Genomic DNA, 21089 nt, shown 5'->3' with positions numbered 1-21089 from the left:
ACATTTTCTTGTTCCACAATGACTCACACTAAAAGACACAGCAAGGTGACATCAGCCCAACCAACCACACATTTCCCCCAGCCAACTCACTTTGCTCTGCAGTTTTTTGCCTTCCAGTATGCATCAACCTATCAACCAATAGCTGTTATTGTTTCCCCATCAACCTAAACCACCTTGCACTCTGGTTCGATGCTTCGCCTTTGGTGCCCCAGTGTGTGAGGGAGGGAATTTTAAATGTACAGACACACATATGCACATGACAAGAAAAATAAAAAATAAAACCATACTTTATCTTTTATTTATGAAAATGTTCAGCCATGTTCAGTGACAAGGATTTAGATTGGGCTACCACCTCTCTCTTCCTCCCTCCCACCCAAGGGCCATACTGTTTTTACTCTTCTCCCTCCAATCCTCCTCCCAATGCTCAATCAATGGTGTCATGTTTACTTTTGATTCAGTGAATACAGTGAGTGTATTCTCTCTCTCCATTTTCCATCATTTACTTGCTTGCTCATGTAGAGACAGCAATAACAATAACAGCTTCATTTCTATACCGTGTCATACCACTCTAAGCAGTCTCTAAGCAGTTTACAACTGTAAGCTAATTGCCCCATCAAGTTGGGTATTCATTTTAGTGACCTCGGAAGGATGAAAGCCTGAGTCGACATTGAGCTCTGGCTGGTATTGAATTCACAGCCTTGTAGTTTGTGAGTGAGCGGCTGCAGTACAGGCATTTAACCACTGTGTCACCAGGGCTCCTAAACACTCCCTCCCCCTGCATAGATGCATTGCAGATCTATGCACAAATGAGCAAGCAAATGATCGGGCCAGGGGTAAAAGTGGAATCTGTGTGCTCCATTCACTGAAGTAAAAACAAAGACAACACAATGCTGATCTGGTGGGGGGAGGATCAGGGAATAAAAATAGTACAAATGAATGAGACGCTCGGGGGGAGGGGAAGAAATGGATAGGCCAAACTAGCCCCTCACCACTGATTACATGACTGACCATATACTGAGGTTGAAAAACATGGTGGCACACACCAGGCTTTCCAACTCAATCAGAGCGACCTACCAAAAACTCTTCCAGCCCCCAGCTCCATACTGCAGCCACCTCAGAGTGCCGGCATACATAGGAAAATTTGGATTTTTTAGAAGGTTTGGGCTAAAAGGTAGCATTTTATACATTGGATTAAAGTCTTCTGAATCACATTCCCTGCAAATTCACAGCTACTTCTCTGGAAATCATCAAGAACATCATGTGCCCAGCTCATGGCAACCATGAAGTCAATATAGGCTTTCTTTGCCAGTGTAGACAAGCCCTGGGTTTTCAGGAAAGGGCAAGGTTCTGTACTCTCCTCTTCTCTCCTCCCTGCTTTGCTATTTGCATGCAAAGTACTTTTGCACTTTGAATTTCAGTTTGCAGCAATGGAATATGCTGAGGACAAATGGGGAAAGTAAGAAGAATAGAAACTGGGCCATTTTTAAGGCAGCTTGAAAAAGTAGGCAACAAAGGATAAATCAGGATTGTCTCTGCCAAATCAGGACAGTTAAACAGTATGATTTTTTTTTAAAAAAAACAAAAAACCCTCAGAGTGAATAAAACAGGGAAATGAGAACAGATCAAGCTAAGCACAGTTAGAACAGAATGACAGCTGACTGACTGTTATGGGTGGGTGGGATAGAACTGTTAAGTGCTACTCAAAGTGAAAGTGAATGAGTTCCAGTCCATGAACTATTGGCTGTTGAGAGTTTCGGGGGGGGGGGGGCAGTTGTACTATCAATAGTTAAATATTTGGTAATAGTCTTTGGCATTTCAGGGGGGAAATTGCCAGTCTCCTGCATCAGACAGCAAGAGAAGCAGTGAAACAGGGTGCTCTAGAAAAGAGGACACTAGCTCTCTAGAATTCCAGACACAAGCATGCTATTTGCAATATTTGCTTGCAAATCCCAGTTCTTTCTAAAGCATAAATCACTCTCTTTGATAATAGAAGAATATGTTTTGTATTTTCCTTGGCTCATCTGTATGCCATTATTTGTGATTCATGCAAACAGTTATGTAAAGGAACTGTAGCAAAATTTTCTTATTTAGCAACACCCATGTGCATTGGCTAGAGAAGTTTGCCAAATTCATCAGAGTAACTGTTTCATAAAGCATTTTAATTCCCAGTTCTTGCTTTGTGTGTTGCATATTCCAAACAGATGGAGAAAATTCAAAACTGTAAGTTATAAAATTAGAAAATCTTGATACAGCTATGTCTTTGCATAAAATCACAGCTACACTTGGGCGATAAGGTTACTCTCACATGGCTAAAAGGTTTCCATTATAAGCTTCTGTTTTCCAAAATGCAGAACTCTGGAGTAACATCCTGTTCAAAGTGAAATTTTCCATTGTGATCATAAGTTTTTCTGTGTAGGCTTGAACCAAAATCTTTTAATGTATGACCTAGTCCTATATTATGTTGGGGAGAGGGTTTATGTGGATGTTTTTGTTTTTAACCAGTACTGAAAATAATACATAATATGTTCAAAAGAGACAGTGTAAATACACTGTAAATGGAGATAGTGGCCTGTTACAGACTGCCAAAATAAAGCTGCTTCGGGTCTCTTTGGAGGTATGCTATTTAAATGATGCATGGGGTCCTAAGAGTCCGGAGGTCGCGCCAAAACCATACTCCATTCCTAAGCACTGGAGTGCAGCTTTGGTGCAGCTTCCGGATTCTTAGGGTGCATACATCATTTAAACAGCATACCTCCAAAGAGACCCGAAGCAGCTTAATTTTGGCAGTCTGTAACAGGCCAGAGGTAGCTTTATTTCTTTGCTGCTTGCCACAGGCACAAAAAGGAGAAAAGCAGGGACCACTGTAAGAAGACCTTCCTTTGCCCATTTTATTATTGTCCTGATAGAGGTTGTTCACACCTCTTGGGCCTTATAATTATTCTGCTTGGATATGTGCCCCTTAGAGGCAACATATTTCAGTTGCTGAGCCTCCACATGCTTTGGACTTGTACCCCCAGAATCCTTGATGTTTGGCCATGCTGGCTGGGGCTTCTGAGAACTGAAATCCAAAGTATCTGGGGGAATCAAAGGTGGGGAACAACGGAATGACAAGACAGGTAGCAGCACCACAGCAGATGAGCAGCCAAAACAATTAAGATAGGCTGCCTGTCTGTCTTCAAGAGATACTGGACTACAACTCCCACCATTTCCAGACAAATGATGGGACTTGTGATCCAACACATCTGGAAAACATCTAATTGTAGGATGGATGACATAGGTTATATAGCAGGTCCTCATTGAGATATGGAAAAGGAGGGATGACACATTAAGCTGAAGACTAGAATAGAAACATGTATGTATGAAGAGACAGAGAAAGAAGTCAAAATACTAATACTCACACTTTCAGCTTAAAGTATGTGCTCATCCCCAGTATCTGTAACATTTAGCAGGATCCACATGAGACAGAATACTCAAGGAGTAACCCAGAGTATTCTGGCCCTGGAGCTGCCTGACACACCTCCAATATCGTGGGCACTCAGTTGCAACACTGGCCAGCTGTTTGCACGCATGTCTCACTGTGTCACTTGGCAATCACATGGTTGAGCACCTTGTTCTGGCAGAACAAGTAACTCGTGGTGGCAGTGATGGTGCCAGGTGGCACAGCAAGAAACATTGTAAACAGACACCCAGTGTCATTCTGGAGAGTTGTGGCTCTTCTGGAAAGATCTGAAGCAAATTGTGAGTTATTTTACACCACTTTAAGGGGGCATAGCTCAGATTCAATGCTAAACTGTCCAAATGTCATCTGTAAAAGACAGCTCACATCATAAACCAGAGATTGGGCCCTGAGTTGTCAATACTACTCACAGTGGGAACAGAGGAAGGACTTTTTCTTTGGCTTGTGCAGAGAGAGCTCTAGAGGCAGTTTTTGTGTATTCAATTATTTATAATTTTCTGACAGAGAAGGCTAAATACTGAGCCATCACAGCTGAAGTGGTGTCAAACTGGATTTTTTCTACAGTGAAGATGCAGCCATGGAGTACTTTTTGCTAAGTACTCAAACCATTTGATACACACTGCATCAATAAATAGCAAAGAGCCCCATAGAATTTTGAAGATTAACACATTTTATTTGGCATATGCTCTTGTGGACTCCATCTCACTTTATCAGATGTATCAGATGAAGTGAGATGGAATTAACAAAAGCTAAGCCAACTAAAATTGCTTAGCCTTGAAAGTCCCACAGGAGTCTTTCATGCGATTTGTATAAGTGGAGATCTACCATCCAGTAATGGATTCAGAGGGTTTAGTAGCTACTGGATTTAGACCTAAAACTCTATTTCCTTACATTCTTTCCAATCAAATCTGCTGTGCCTAAAGGAGAAGTCACATTCTAAATTTTCCAGTTTGGTTTTGGTTGCATAATATAGCAAAGGGTGGAAGTCCGCTAAATGGCATGGCTTGCCAACTCTTCTCAGATACTTATGGTTCATTCTTTTTCTGTTGTTTTGGGTGCCACAGGTTACAAAATTTTGCTCCTGCAACTCGTGATGCCTTTGGCAATAGACTGCTTATTCTTAGTTTTTCATGGTTTGAATCATTGGCATGCTGCCTGAGTTCCATGATAGCAACTGATAATGAATACTACATCCTTAAACATAACTTGTGTCATTGTTTTAGTAAAGGTTACATCTCTTGAGTGCACAGAGTTGAAAGTAAACAAGAGAAGGATGAAAACAGCTTTGATTCTCATCTTGTGAAAATCCACTTGCTCTTCACACATGATTTCTGCCTTATATACAACATTTTTTTTAAAAAAAGTTTCTCGGTTTCTTTTTCAAACTAGTTGCTGTTGCAACCATCTTAGACATGTGAGAGTTCTAATTAACAGAATTTCCAGTGCATTTCTTTTTGTTCAATCATTTGCTTAAATGCTTAAAGGGAAGTGGTCAGCAGAGAACCACAAATGTTTATGGTCCATAACATTATCTATTATTGCAGAGGAAGATTCGTAATATAGAAGAGGAACTCAGACGTAATACTCATATGATGTTCAGTAAGTATTTGGAGTAGTTACTTTGTTTGGAAAACTTTGCTCTGTACAAACTTACCGTTCCAAGATCTACAATGAAGCAGTCTCCTTTGTTGAAGCTCTCCCAGCTAAGAGGAACCTCAGTGGCTCGAACCACTCTCCGGCCTTTGATGTGCAGAAGTCTCCGTGCACTTAGGTCATTTGTGACGACATGCTTAAAACCTGATGCAACACCGCCTGCCTATGTGAAGTAAAACAATTAATGTTAGCTTGTTTCCTTGGTCAATCATATACAAGCTTAGAGCTTAGTTACAGATAGTAGAAATTCAGATATTGCAGCAAACCATGTCTGGGCTAACCACAGATTTTAGAAACAACACCATAGTTTGAACTTCAATGAATACAAAAGGTAGGCTGTAGTTTTTGGTGGGTGGCTTACTGGCTTTTATTTTTTGTACTCTCAGTGTAGTTCATATGATGGGCTTTCCCACCTCCTGCCAGTAGGTTAAGATTTTTCACTATCTATAACAGGAATAGGTAATCCAATCCCCTCTAGATATTATTTATCTGTTTGTTTGTTTATTTAATGGATTTATATTCCGCCTTTCTCCCAAAATGGGATTCAAGGTGGCTACAACTCCCATAATCCCTGTCTATTACTGCTAGAGATGATGTGCATTGCATGAAATATCTATGGGAAGCTGTAGTCAAATATCAGTGGATCATATTGACTTTGAATAAAGGTGTCAAACCTATGCAATATAATGACAGCAACTTCAGATTTCTGCATGTCTGTGAAGATTATTGCACACAATTTATTCAATCTTTTCCCTGACAGGATAGACACGCATATAACTGTCAATGATGGATCTTACTGCATTCTCCCATGGCCAGGTATCTGCAGCCCATATGCAGCCCATATGCAACTGTCCTTATCCTGCAGCTTTTCAAGAATGGGAAAATCCAATCCCTGAAAAGCCAGGGGACAAGCATGGGTTACAAACTGGCTGTATATGGGCTGCCTGTGCCCGGCCAAGGGAGAATGCAATAAGATCCATCATTGACAGTTAAACACAGGGGAAAGATGAGATAAATCATGTGCAATAATCTCCTATGCCTTATTGCCATCTATTCAACAGGATTTAATGAAGTGGAATATATATGTTGATGGAATATGAAGAATCAACAGGAGATATCAGAACAGAATTTTTTTTATAGCATATTTCAAAAGAAGGCCCAAGTCACACCAATAAGTTGGTAGAGCAGCAACAGTGATTGGGTAGTACCCTCACCCCATTTAATCCAGAAAAAAAATCATCTCTAATATCAAACGGTAAAGAAACTCTAAAAAGGCAACTCTAGAAAACACTGGTTTCATAAGGACATTTGCAAGCCCTCCTCCTCAAGTTCAGAGTATGTTTATGTAAGGGGCAACAGACTCAAGAGTGCCGCTGTGACATTTCCAGTGTGTAATAAAACATTATGTATTCATTTGGAAGTATTACAAAGAATAGGCAATTCCAAATATGCCAATCTTCAGATGGAAAAAAAGAAATGTAACAATAGATCCAATAGCTACATTTCAACAATCATGTCTTAATTTTTTAAAAAGCCAAGTTGTGAACAAACCCCTTTGCAGCATACACAATCTTCACACTAGCAACAGAGAAAGCAGACTTATACTGATAAGACCACTGGGCCATCTAACCTGTCAGAGTTTCCAGCAGGACTGTTTCCTAGCTCTACCTGGAGATGTCAGGTGCTGAACCTGGGACTTTCTAAAAAAAATCCAGGAATGTGACAAAATAGAAAACTAATTTTGATGGAACATATTCTGAATTATTTGCAATTCACAAGAGCCAATATGTGGCCAAATTGCTCTTCATATTGCATCTTATTACACCACGATAAGATTGTCCAAACCCTGACATTGAATCTGTGTCTCTTTGCGTTAAGTGAAGGGGTACAAGAGTATGTACATTTGTTACATAAACTGCAAGGCCACCAAACATATAGAGGAGGAGAGCTGAAATCCCACTTCTTCAATTTTAATGTTAAATCTGAGTTCTCCCTTACTTTCGCCTTTTTAGCAGTTTTTAATGTCATCAGTTTATCTAGAATCATATACAGTACTCACACTGCATAACCACACTATTCAATACCTTATATTTAATGCCACCTTTGAAATATCCAACAAATTGTGTTGACTCATATCCTTGGATTTCCCGATGTTGCACAGGTTTTCCTCCAAGATAATCATCCATCTGCACTGTAAAGATTGCTGCGGCAGTACTTTCATCCTGAGAGCACTCTTTTCCTAAAATAAAACGGAACAATTCCATTTAAAGGAGCAAATTAGGAGACAGAGAGAAAGAGAGAGAGAGAGAGATTGAAATTCAAATTGTATGTACTATACAAATATGTCAAATTTGACACCACAGCTTCCCTCTAATGAATTATGCAAAATGAAATTTGGTGAGGGAGAAGATATGGGAATGTGAGAGAAACACTGTTCAAATATGTGAAGGGCTGCCACACAAAAGTGGACAAAATGTTCTTCTGGGGTAACTCAGATCAGTGCAAGGATGGACAACTTTAATAGTGCCAGAGACCAATCCACACACACCTTATAACCCACTATGCACTGAATTCTGGCTGCAAACCCCATTAAAATTAGCAACTCAGTGGAGCAATTCACAGTGGGCCTGTGGGTTGCATGCAGTCTACATGTTCCTACCCCTAATTTAGGGCTATTTACAGGATAGCGAATCTTGGTTGAATGTTAGGGGAAACTTCTTGATTGTAAGAGAAGCTGGACTTTAGAACCAATTCCTGGGAGACTCTCAGGATGCATCTACACTGTAGAAATAACTATTTGAAACCACTCTAAGTGTTATAGCTCCATCCTAGGAAATCCTGAGATTTGTAGTTCTACAAGGTTTTTAGCCTTCTCTGCCTAAGACTGCTGGTGCTTCACAAAACTACAAATCCCAGGATTCTGTAGGATGGAGCCATGGCATTTAAAGTGGTGTCAAACTGCATCATTTCTAGAGTGCAGATGCACCCCAAGTCATTGTAGGTAATCTAGCATAGGTTGCACAGTTCTCTGTTGGATTTTTTCTAGTTCAGTTTTATACATTGAGCACGAAGTTGGGCTACATGACAGAAATAGCGTGAGATCTACTGGTATATCTCTAAGTGATTTACAGCAGTGGGTCAGCAAAGACTTCCAACTGTTTCCTAGCTCTACCTGGAGGTGTCAGGTGCTGAACCTGGGACTTTCTAAAAAAAATCCAGGAATGTGACAAAATAGAAAACTAATTTTGATGGAACATATTCTGAATTATTTGCCAGTTTTCTAACAATAACAATAACTCAAATGTCCTGGATGGCCATGAGAACAAGCTCCTTCAAGAACATGTGCACCATCTATCATACTGAAACACCACAACTAACAGCATCAAGGTAATTGTGTGAACAGTCATATAGACAACAGGCAAGTAAGTCATCTATAGTTACTCTTTCCCTGTGAATCACATTAAAATGTATTAATGAGTGGAATACTTTGTGGCATGAGCAAAAATAATATACAGTAGGCCCGGAACAGACTGCCGAAAAGCGACAGACTGGGGCCGATTTTAGGGCTTGGGATTGCAGAGCAATGAGCCCTAGTGCATGGCAGCGACACCATCATAGTGGTCTCCCGTCCACATGGGGCCACCATGATGATGCAAGCACAGAGCAGCATCTGCACATCGCAGCACAATACTTGCATCATCAACATGTGACAGTGCTCCAATGGCACACTCATGGCGCCCGCCATGGAGACTAAAAAGAACCTGCTTTCAGTGGGTTCTTTTTAGTCCTGACAGAAGCTGCACCATTTGCTTGATGCAGCCTCAGTCAAGAGTAAAAACAGGCGGCTCCAGCCCACCCTTACAGGATGGTCTGTTGAGCCCCATAGAGACAGCATATGGTTCAGTTCAAACATTATGGCAAACCATAAATCTGGGTGCCTAATTAAGATATTAGCTTCACAAGACATGGAAATGCCGGATTCCATGGGAAGCTTCTTCTATATCATCAGCATTGTGGAGATTACTCTTGCTTATATTGGAGGCAGGTAAACAAATACAGGTTGGCCAAATTCCAGGGGTTGTCATTTGAGGAGACACGTTTGCTATTCAGGAGAAAAACCATCCCATGGCCCACTTTTCTCAAATACATTTTGCTCTTAAAAATGGTATAAATTCATATAAATCTAGTTTTTAAGAAAACATCATCATTGGTATAAACCAGGATAGGGTCTAAAAATGGACATGCAGGACAAATTGTGTCCCTGGAGCATGGTTTGCACTTTTAGAGAACAAATTTTCTGGAGGTAGTTCTTAAGAATGTGCTACTTTCTGAAAGCATCAAACTAAAGAAACCACAAACTAAACAAATGTTACTTTCTTAGCTAGTCCTATCGCAAGTGGGAGCCACTCATTATAATCAACATGCATAATAATGTCTGAACTGACAGATCATGGTTTGCAAAGTCCAGCAAAACAGAATCAGAAATCATGGTTTCAAGTGGGTTTGTAAACCATGATTTGTACAGACTCTGGTTTAGCCTGATAGCTTGATAGTTGAAACACTATCACACATTTTGTTCTCATGAGTCTTTTATAATCAGAGCTGTAACCATCTGATTGCCCCCTTATTGAGCTGTAAGCCAGGCCATTCTGAAATGTTTCATATCAAAATGTTGCAAGACAAATTATTATTATTATTATTAACCTTTATTTATAAAGCGCTGTAAGTTTACACTTCTCTGCCTGAGAATTCTAAATACCCCTCCTTAAAACTGCCAATCCCAGCATGCAACAGGAGGCAGCTAGAGGAGTCACACTGGAATAGTACCTCTTTAAGAGCTCGTCTGATAAACGCCAATGATATGCTAAAAGCAGGTTCTATTTGATAGGTAATCTTTCTATTTTATATGGACTTACATTATAGCGTGCCTCACTGAGTCTATTGACTGTAAAGACTGATTGATTGATTGACACCACATCAGTCTTCTACCAATGCAAAGATTTATGCCAAACTAATATCCACATGTATACTATTATGCCTTTAGTGTTATTAGAAAACTGTATGAATCATGTATTTATTGTAAATCACTGTATTTTCACATGGAATTGTTGCAAACCTATCTTTTTCTATTTACACACACACACACACACACATTTTATTTATTTCCTGACTCAGTTTGTTGTCAGTCCTGTAAGTCAGGTCTTTCTTTTCTTGTTACAATATCTGAACTGACAAAATATTGTTATGGATAGCAAACTATTTGAAGAGTATGCTGCACTACAAAGACAGGGGTGAAATGATGAAAGCAAAGCAGACAAGCTGCAATGAACCATAATATGCCCTTTATCCATTCACAAGATGAATTCATTACTTGTTTTCCAAAACATGGGGTTAATCTAAACTACTGTACTTCTATAAATGAAATGGCCATGCATGCACACACACACACACACACACACACACACATACCGGTATATATTTGTCCTAAAAGCTGAAGTTGAACTCTATCAACTTGGGAGGTCCTACTCAAGTGAGGATAAAAGTCCTTCTGATGTCTACATCCCTGCATAAATCCAGAATTATCCATCCATATTTAAAACAATCTTCATGTTGTGTCTGCAGTTAAAAAGTGTCAGTAATACACAGTTCCATTATAATCTTTAATCACAGCACTAGTTATTATTTTCAGCCACATGCAAAGTAGTTATCTTCAGTGCCAGTGATTTGTACTATGAGCAGATGTTGAAAAGAAGAGCTATGACAATTTTATAATAAAAAGGACTAAAAATAAATAAATAAATTCTTCCTTGCAAAGAACTCTGTGCAAACACATCTAGGAACAGAAAACTGGAGATTTTACCCAGGCACTTTTCCTGCCATTCCTTTCTATGTGGGGAAGTACAAACAAAAAACAAACAGAGATTTTACACAGCTCTGAATATTCAGCTTCTATGCTTCTGACAGCAAACATAAGAGCTAGTTTTACAACTAAGTCCAGTACTGAGGGTGGCAAAACACATTAGTGAAAATGCTATCTATTCAGATTTGCCAGTAGCCTCTAGAACTATATGCTCAAACAGGAACATACCAAATTTAATGTGTGCATTATTAATTAGCATGTACACCTGGCACTGAGACGCCTGCAGAAGGAGATGATCTAGAAGGGCGGGATCTCATTCTCCACCCTGCCCCTAGCAATAAAAAAAGGTATTAAAATCTGAATTAAACAGAAGCATTGCCATTGTTGGATGCCAACTAAAAACTGAGGAATGGTCAAACATAGGCTCCCACTCAGGACTAAACTGTACACTACATTAACTATTTAATTAGCAGTTTAGGATCATTTTCATTTTTACACTCAGGAAATACTCTGAAGGCAAGAGATCCAATCTGATCTTGGAAGCTAAACAGTGTCAGGGTTGGTTAGTACTTGGATGGAGGACCGCCAAGAAATGCCCAGTGTTGTAAACTAGATTTCAGAGGAAGGTAATGGCAAAACACCTCTGAGTATTCCTTTCTTTTAATTGAGCTATAATACAGTGGAGAGAATCAAAGGTTTAAAAATGTTAAAAGAAGCATTTATATTAAGAGCATTTGCAGATGATTTAGGGGTTATTCACATAATGAAAATAATTCAGAATGAATCTAGGTTGAATCTCTGTTGTTCAGATGCATCCTGAATGCATCCGCTTAAGTTTTTTTGTCAAAACAATAAACACTCCCCAGGATAATTGATTTCAGGGAGTTTCCCAGGTTTTTTAAAAAATGTGCATCATTGGCAGTGTGAATAACTGCCTTGAACATGTATCAGATATGTTCAAATTCATTCACATCGTTGATAGCCCTGTGATTGAGAAAGTGGTGCATTTCTCCAGCAGAACAGCCGCCACTGACACCAGTAAGAGAGAAAATATGGAAAGAGAGAGGAAAAAGGGGGAAAGAAAAAAGGATGCTGACCCCCTCAAGTGGCAAGAAGAGGATCCTCTGCCCAGTTGAGGGATGTCAGTGGATGTGGGGACAAGGAAAGGGTGAGCGCACATGTGAGCAACCAAACTGGGAGAGATGCGGAGAGATGCAGTTTGTGGAAAGATTGCAGTTCCATAGTTTGAATAACAAACCTGAAATGTGTGAGTGAGGTTATTTGCATCATTCCAGTTTTAAAAAATGACATCTGAATGACCCCTTAGTGATTTTTTGGGGAAATCATTTAGAAAATACTGATATATTGCTGGAGATACTAAAAAAACTTTGAAGATTAATAAGCAAAAGACAATTATGGCACGAGACAGACGGACAGGAAGTGCCATCATCAGGCCGATACTAGGGTTCGGGGGCGCACAGCATCTGCACACTCCCGAACCCTAGCGTGCGGTGGCAGCGCCATCATGGCGGCCAGCCGTGCACACAGGCCCTGCCATGATGACGCAAACATGGTGCAGCGTCTACACGTCACAGTGCCACACTTGCATCATGGATGTGCCACAGTGTGCTAATGGCACACTGATGGCAGCGCCTGCGCATGCCAAAAAGAACCTGCTTTTAGCATATCATTGAGACATGGCAGTTAGAGCTGTGTCAAAATGCATTATTTCTGCAATGCAGATTTAGTCCATATTTCTGTTTTCTTCTACTTCCTCTTTTTCTGTCTTTTATCAATTTTGTTTGTATATTTTCTTCTTTTTTAATTCATTGGAAAGCGTTAATAAAAATGTGTATTTAAAAAGGGCTCAAACCTTCCTCAAGTGCACAAAGTGCTTCTAATCCAGACTGGGGCTACACAAGCTTATCTGAGTGTAAAAATAGATGCAATCTTAAACTGCACACTGGATAATTAACATAACATGAACTTTAACCCTGAAAATGCAGCTGTGTAGCAGGCACAGGAGAGGTGGAACTGGCATACTATTTGCCACAGGAACCACACCCACTCAAAGAAACATTTGTAAAAAAAGACAAATGGTGTCACCAGGCTGACCCTCTGCCTTTAATTAGGGCATGATTCACTTGGGGATCTTGAGCTATCAGCTGAAGTCCAATGTCCTACAAAACCTATCAAACTTTTTTTTATTTATGTATTACCATGTACTGGCAGCACTGTCAGAAACATAGTGTAATTTTGGCACCACCTCCATTTCCACTGCCGGGAAGCCTCAGCCTCCAAATGGGGAGGCTTCCCGGCGGCAGAAAAAGAAGCTGCAAAAAGCGGCTTCTTTTTGCGTCGTGCTCGTGATGTCACAAGCACAGGGGGACGCTAAGCGTTCAGCACATAAAAATGGTGGCACCCATGTGTATAGGGTGCCACCATTTTTACGCCCCCATCACGTGCTAGGGGTGAGGCCAGTATGGACACTAGGTCCTCGGCCAACCCCTAGCATGTGACGGGGGCGTATTAAAGGCCCGTCTAGAACGGGCCATAGTTTGGATTAATTTGGTAAGCGCCAGTGTAGCTTAGAGGTAGAACAGACAGGCAGGGAAAAGCTGCTGGAGCCTGCTTTTCCCCCAAAGCAGGTTGAAACCCCGCTGTCCACTCCAGCTGCTTCCAAGGCAGTCTGAATACACATGGCCTGACCACATGGCAGGGCATCAAATTGCACCACTGTTTTGTTGTTGTTGGCCTGGTACAAATGGGCCCTCAGTGTTGCCCTCGTCACGTGGTAGGGTTGCCTCAAGGTGGAGCGCCCACACGCCCCGCAACCTTAGCACGTGATGAGGGTGTAATAATGGTGTCGCCCTGTATACATGGGCGCCACCATTGTTATGTAAGCACTGCACCTAAATCAACTGCACGGTCCAGAACCCTACAACGTGTGGACAGCAGTCTAATGGCGGCCTCCCATCTACATGAGGGCCGCCACCTTGGCGTAAGTGACGTGCATCTTGGCACTCGAGACATAACTTGGCAGGCGCAAAAAAAAACCCAGAACAATCGGGTTCTTTTTACTGCAGAAGGATGCCAGAGGTAAAATGGGCGAGTGCAGGCCACCATTTTGGGACGGTCTGTACTGCGCCAGTTTCACCACATAGTGGTTAGGATATTGAACTAAGAGCACAAAGATTCAGATTTCAGTTCTCAACTCAGCCATGAAATACACTGGGCAACTTGAGCCAGTGAATTTAATAGCGGAGTTGGAACTGGAACCTCAGTCTCTTTGCTCTTGTTCAATATCTTAAACTTGAGCCAGTGGCTCCATGTGGTATAGTTGTCTACACCATTGTTGGACTATGACTCTGGAAGACAGGATTCATAGGATCATAGAGTTGGAAGAGACCACAAGGCCATCCACCTCAACCCCCTGCCATGCAGGCATAGTCAAAGCACTCCCAACATGACCATCTGTTTAAAAACATCAAAAGAAGGCGACTCCACCAATCCCTGAGGCAGCATATTCTACTGTCAGAAAGTTCTTCCTAACCCCACTGGGCCAAAGAAACCCACTGAGTGACCTTTGGCAAAGCACACTCTCTCCGCCTCAGGGGATGGCAATAGCAACCCCCTCTAAACAAATCTGGCCAAGAAAACCCCATAATCGGTCTCGCCTTAGGTCACCATAAATCAGAAATAACTTGAAGGCACACAAAAACAACAACCTGAGCCATCCACTCTCTCCTAACGACATCTACTTCACAAGGTTTGGGGGAAAATAAGGGAGGGGGGAAACTGTGTATGCCTCCAAAAAAATCCTAGGGATAAAATATAAATTAATAATTTTTTAAAAAAAAATCCTGTTCTTTAAAAAGTGTGTGAGAGAGACAGCTAGTAGTATTCAGGCTGAATAGGAGCCCTGACATCTGTCCTCAAAGGAAAACTGTAAAGCTAAATATGTGCAGGCTGAGTTTGCTTACTCTGTAAATAGTCAGAAATAGCCAAAGGAAAGAAAGGATGGTGCACCACACCATTCTGAACACACCTGATCTTGCCTGAGTTCAGAAGCTAAGCAGGATCGGAGATGGCTAGCACCTGGATGAGAGACTGCTAACTAATACCAAGGATCTCCAGGAAAGCTGAGAAAAAGTTCTGCCTGAAACCTAGAGAGCCACCATCAGTCCAGTGAATAACCCCCAAGATATTATGAATCAGCTTCTGACACTCCTATGTAACCAGCTCAGCAAAACAGATGAATGGTACCTGCTAGATCTAGAAAGGGATGGGCCTCCCTCATTTACAGAGAACAGAAAATCAAAATCATATGTTGCTTTGGAAGGTGAGCTGCATTACTAAGACATAAGATTCTTTTTTCTTTGCATTTACTGTATTTTCAAAGAGATAGCTATGTTAGTCTATTTCAGCATAAAATGATAAAGCAGGGTGAGGCGGGAGGTGTGATGAAGGAATCCAGTGTGACCTTTGAGCAAGGCACGTTTAAAGAAATTGTTCCTGGATGTCTATTTACTCTTTCATGAATGGCAGCTTTTCTGCTATGTATCATCCGGACTTTGGGATTAAGGTAAAAGCTATTTGGTTTTGTTTTTCAGTAAAGAGAGTACAGTAATACAGTTTCAAATACACTTACATATATTATATCCTAGCGTTTGCATGTAAAGTAGCTTCCAATCTGAATCAGTGTTCTGGTTTATTAATTAAATTGCATCCGGCTCCACTAAGTGGCCAAAATCTAGAAATGGATGTCCATTTGGATACACAGTGCTTACTTTAAAAATGCCTTTCTGTTGATTGTTGTGGTGGATGCATTTCTTCAAGTCACTTCTAACTTATAGTGGCCCTAAAGAGAACCTATCACAGGGGTTTGTTGGCAAGATTTATTCAAAGGTTTGCCATTGCCTAACGAAGCTGAGTGTGTGTGATTTGCCCAAGGTCACTCAGTGGATTTTCATGGCTGAACAGGGATTCAAATCCTGGTCTTCTTAGTCGTAGTCCAATGCTCAAACCAGTTTATTTCAGTATGAACTGCTGTTGAAATAAGTCCACTCCCACTCCCCTTTTCCCATTATATTTTGCATTTCTTGTCATCTGGACCTATCTTTCTGGAACTTGTCACCTAAGAGTACCAAATATAATCAATATAATACCATATAATACGGTACAACACCACAATAAATCTCTTGTTACTTTTCTGTTATCAAAGACATAGCCATGTTAGTCTAGAAAATCAGTAGGTACAGAGATCTTGCAGCACCTTTGAGACTGTGTGGAAGGAGTTGTACCATGCATTTGGAGATGCATCTGAGGAAGTAGGATGAAGTCTACTGTCTTTCAGTTAGTCTCAAAAGTGCTGCAAGAACCCTTTGCATACTCGTTTATATTATCAGTTAGGCAGCGTCATCACTGCATTTAGTTCTTTACATAGTACATGAGGGTAGATCTCTGCCCCAAGGAGTGCACAATCTAGATCAGCATAGTCCAGCCTGGTGGTCTTCAGATGTATTGTATTACAATGGCCCACACCTCCCCACATCTCACAACCTCATGGGGCAATCTGACTGGAGATTATGGGAGCTGGAAGATAGATAAAGAGATCTCACAATATTCCTTTCTGTACTCCATGCAATATTGTTTCTGTTTACAAAACAAATGAAGTATTGAGTTCTTATATAATCTGCAACCTCTGGAAATAACCCATCTGATTTCCAAAACCATGCATGTCCCCACCAAGCTAAATGAAAACACAAATATCCCTCCCTGCTGTTATTACTGTGTCTTTAAAGCCTGTGATGTGAACTAAAAGGAGAGAATTACTGCACAAATGTAATTGCACCCACTGGATGATACCATACTACCAAAACCTTTAGACAGCTAGTTCAGAAAGTGCAACAAACAAGTGCAGCAAAATAAATCTGGCTGCACCTTAAAAAGGAACATTGACCAAAGCCAGCTTTTAGGATCAAGTACTCTGTCCTACCACTTCTTTTTGAGAAATCTTTCTCTTCCATCCCTGGAAAAATTCCCCGCTCCTTCCCACTGTGAACAAGTGCTGTTTTCCAAAGCTGTATGCATCTCACTCAGCTGTAAATGAGAGGACAAAAAAGCCTGTTCTATGGATTTGTCATTCCTTCCTAAGGCACATTGTATTTCAAGATTTAGAGAAAGTTATTCACAGAGAACAACACACCATTTGCCATAGGTATCAACCTGCCCTTATTTGAAGTACACCTTCCAGACCCACCCACTCTCCAGACAGCATAGTTACTAGCTAGGGTAATATGGGTGTTGCAATCCAAAAAGTTTCCTAAGTCCCAATCATGTACAGTCCAACTCCATGCAGTTCTGGCAGTGGTAGACACATCCCAGTAAGCATACTTTTTAGACTACAGCTCTCAGATGCCCCCAGCCACCTTGGGCACTAGGGAATTCTGAAAGTTGGAGACAAAAAAGACAACTTTCCCAAACTATGGTCTTATGGTCCTTTCAGGGCTGATCTTAAAGTCCCTTTCCATGTCACTTCAGTACCACTGAGTCCAATGGGATTTATCTTCAGGTGAGCACACATAGGACAGAAACCTATTCTGGTTTCCTGCTGAAGGCATTCTGCTTCCCTGTTTGGCATTGTTGTTTCTGCTCCATCTGTGTTAATCTTACACACACACACACACACACACACATCTTTGTGGTGATAATGAAGGAGAAGCAGATAATCCTTAGTCAGTATTACAGGATACTGGTGGTAGTATTCAAAGAAAAGCTTCCCCCCCCCCCAAAAAAAAAAAACAATTGGTGGAGGGTTGTATGGAGGACTGAAGGCAGCACTTAGTTGAGATTATTCAAAAACACAGATGGAGAAAATCATAGGAATGCCAAAACAAGCACCTGGCACCTGGAAAAGACAAACATAATAGATAGCAGTCCTATTCATATTTACCTGGTGGTCAGCTCCACTAGATTCAGCAGACTGGGAAATGGCTACCACCATCAGCTATGAAAGTACCACAGCGCCAGAGCTATGAAGAATTACCCCTTGGGACTACAATTCTCACAATCCCTGAACCAGTGGCCATGGCAGATGGCAGATTTCAGGGAAGGAAAAAGAAGCCCCCAAGATGGGGAAAGAGTACAGGTGGATTAAACAGGGAAGGGAGACTATTTAAATGTTATGCTGGATGATTTTAATGTGCCCTATGTTTATGTTTTAACTTAATGCATTGAAATGGTTTTATGAGTTTTAGTCTATGTTGCATCCCACTTTGGAGATGAGGGAGAGGCAACTTGTGGAGAGGACGGAGCAGACTAGGAAATAAAATTAATTATTCTAAGAAGAAGGAGAACTGTGTGAGGAGGAGAAAGAGGTACTGAGATTATAAAGAAGAAAAAGTTGAGTGGAAAAAGTAGTGGTAAAGAAGCAAAGCCTCAATGAAAGGAGCACTTTTCACACAGAAAGTGAGGATGTAAGGGAAAAGCCTTACATAAAAAGATGAAAACTTTTTTCCCCTTTCAGTTTCCAATTTAGTGGGTTTGGGGTGTTTTGCTTTCTTTCTTGCTTGATTTATTAATTTATGTGGACGTACATTCATTCATGTGAACTCCATGTTCCAAAGTGATGCATATCATCCCATCTCCATGAGGATTAGGTTGAGGACCATATTCGATAAACTGAAGGGCCTAAATACCCTAAAGACAGCAGACCCCAACTGATTTTGGAAGCTAAGCAGTGTCACCCTTGGTCAGTACTTGAATGGGAGACTTCCGAGAGATACCGGGTACAGTAGGCTAGATTTCAAAGAAAGGAACCTACAAAACCACCTCTGAGGACCTTATCACACAATAGAAAATTGAAGTTTAAACAGGGTTTGTCCTGTGAAAAATGTGCAAGTACTATTAAACTGCAATTAAGATTTTCACACACAGCAGTCATTATCCCAGGAAAAACCAGGCAATAAACAGCAACAAAGCATTCACAGGATTTTCCCGTAAATGATTTGTTGCTGTTTATTGCCTGATTATTCACAGGTTAATGGCACTTTAATCAATTTTCAGTCTGACATCGTGTGAAAACCTTTATCGCAATTGTGCAGTTTCAATGAGGTATTCCCAGGATAATGGCCGTTTGATTGTGACACTGTGTGAAAATCTTAATTGCAAACGCACAATTTTCATGGGATAATCCCCATTTATACTTCCAATTGTTCCCATCTGATAAAGTCCTGCGTCACCCTCACCTAAGCTAACTCTACATGATGTGGTAGCCAATAAGTTGACAGGCAACTGGAAGGCACTTACATACAGTCCAACAAAGTACAATAACTAAAACAAAGGACAGGACTTGCCCATAGAGAATCATTAGAGAATACTTGCCCTTTAGGAAAACATGGAAATTACTTGCCGATAGAGAAACATGGGGATTACGGCACGTACTAAAGCACAGGGCAGTACTTGTCCATAGGGAAATAGTACTTGCCCATAAGGAAACCATACTTGCCCATAGAGAATCACTGGAGAATACTTGCCCATTCCCCAATGATTCCCTATGGGCAAGTACTGTATTTCCCTATATTTCCTAATGGGCAAGGATTCCCCAATGCTTCCCTATGGGCAAGGATTCCCCCAATGTTTCCTTAGAGGCAAGTATTCCTCCAATGATACCCTATGGACAAGTATTCCCCAATGCTTCGCTATGGGCAAGGATTCCCCAATGATTCTCTATGGGCAAGTATTCCCCAATGCTTCCCTGTGGGCAAGGATTCCCCAATGATGTCCTATGGAGCAAGGATTCCCCAATGCTTCTCTATGGGCAAGTGTTCCCAGTACTACCTACCCAGCCAGTAGTGGAGGTTGTAGAAGGTGGCGTTGTTCCTCTTGACGGTGTGGAGCACCAGGTAGGCATCGCCCACGTAGAAGTTGCCATGCAGAGGCTCCGGGACTGGCACCAAGTCCAGGCTCTCGATCCTCCAGATCTGGAGCCCCGGTTTCTGTCCGGCGTTGGGGAACTCTTTGTGGTACAGTTCTGGCGGAGCCATGGCTGGGGAAGAGAAGAAAGTCCTCCGCAGACAAAGCCCTGCTCCTCCAGCTCTCCGCAAAGAGGCTCTCCAGCCGAGGAAGGAGGCCAGCTCCCCGCCTGCCTCCCTCCGCCCTCTTTTATGGGCTGCCTTCTTCGCCTCAGGACCCAAAAAGGCGGGTCTTGGGGGGGGGGCTTGGTTATGGACGCCCACAAACTCCAGGGGTGTGCTGTTGTGTTGTTGTGTGCCTTCAAGTCCCTAAGGCGACCCCCTCATGGGGTTTTCTTGGCAGGGTTTCTTCAGAGGGGAAATCTGCCTTTGCCTTCCCCTGAGGCTGAGAGAGTGTGACTTGTATGCCTGGGACTGGGTTTGTTGTCCTCGTGTGTCTTCAGTTTTCCAAGTCAGGCAACTCTGAGACAAACTTCTCATGGGGTCCCCTGAGCAAGATTTGTTTGCAGGAGGTTTTCCCTGAAGCTGAGAGAGTGTGACCTATTGTATTTCATGGGGCTGGGTTTATTGTTCTTGTATGTCTTCACTTTCCCACGTTTGGCATCTCTCAGGCAAACCTCACATGGGGTTTTCTTGGCAAGATTTGTTTGCAGGAGAGTTGCCTTTGCCTTCCTCTGAGGCTGAGAGAGTATGACTTGCCCAAAGTCACCCAATGAGCTGTTATGGCAGAACTGGGCTTTGAACCCTGGTCTTTTTATTGGGTTTTAATCCATGTTCGTTGCTGGTTTTTTGTGTGTCTCCAAATCGTTTCCAATTTATGGAGGAGACCCTAACCTGGGGTTTTAATTTCCTGGCAGGATTTCCTCAGAGGAGGACTGCCCTTGCCTTCCTCTGGGGTTGAGGGAGTGTGACTTGCCCAAGGTCACCCAATGGGTTCTTATGGCAGAGCTGGGATTTGAATGATTGTGTTTTACTTCATGTTCGTTGCTGGTTTTTGTGTGTCTCCAAGTCATTTCCAATTTATGGAGATCCTAAGGCGACCCTGTTCTGGGCAGGTTTCTTCAGATGAGATTTGCCCTTGCCCTCCTCTGAGGCTGAGAGAGTGTGACTTGCCCAAGGTCACCCAGTGGGTTCTTATGGCAGA

The 21089-nt window shown here is 41.7% G+C and overlaps 1 protein-coding gene across 2 annotated transcripts in view; it reads right to left on the bottom strand.

Moving 5' to 3' along the window:
* Positions 1-20094, bottom strand: part of SCIN (scinderin) — a 155093-nt gene extending 134999 nt beyond the window's left edge. For both annotated transcript variants that reach the window (XM_042473380.1, XM_042473381.1), the window contains exons 1-3: positions 19816-20094; positions 7195-7349; positions 5112-5273 (exon numbers count right to left, since the gene is read on the bottom strand). In XM_042473380.1, coding sequence (XP_042329314.1) covers positions 5112-5273; positions 7195-7349; positions 19816-20017 — 519 coding nt within the window. In that variant the 5' untranslated portion in view covers positions 20018-20094. The remainder of the gene's footprint in view (positions 1-5111; positions 5274-7194; positions 7350-19815) is intronic.
* Between the last annotated feature and the right edge of the window lie 995 nt (positions 20095-21089).

Source organism: Sceloporus undulatus, chromosome 6 (genome assembly GCF_019175285.1).
Source record: "Sceloporus undulatus isolate JIND9_A2432 ecotype Alabama chromosome 6, SceUnd_v1.1, whole genome shotgun sequence".
Lineage (NCBI taxonomy): Eukaryota > Metazoa > Chordata > Lepidosauria > Squamata > Phrynosomatidae > Sceloporus > Sceloporus undulatus.
Note: the sequence above shows the minus strand (reverse complement) of the source record. Positions and strands in the feature narration are given on the sequence as shown.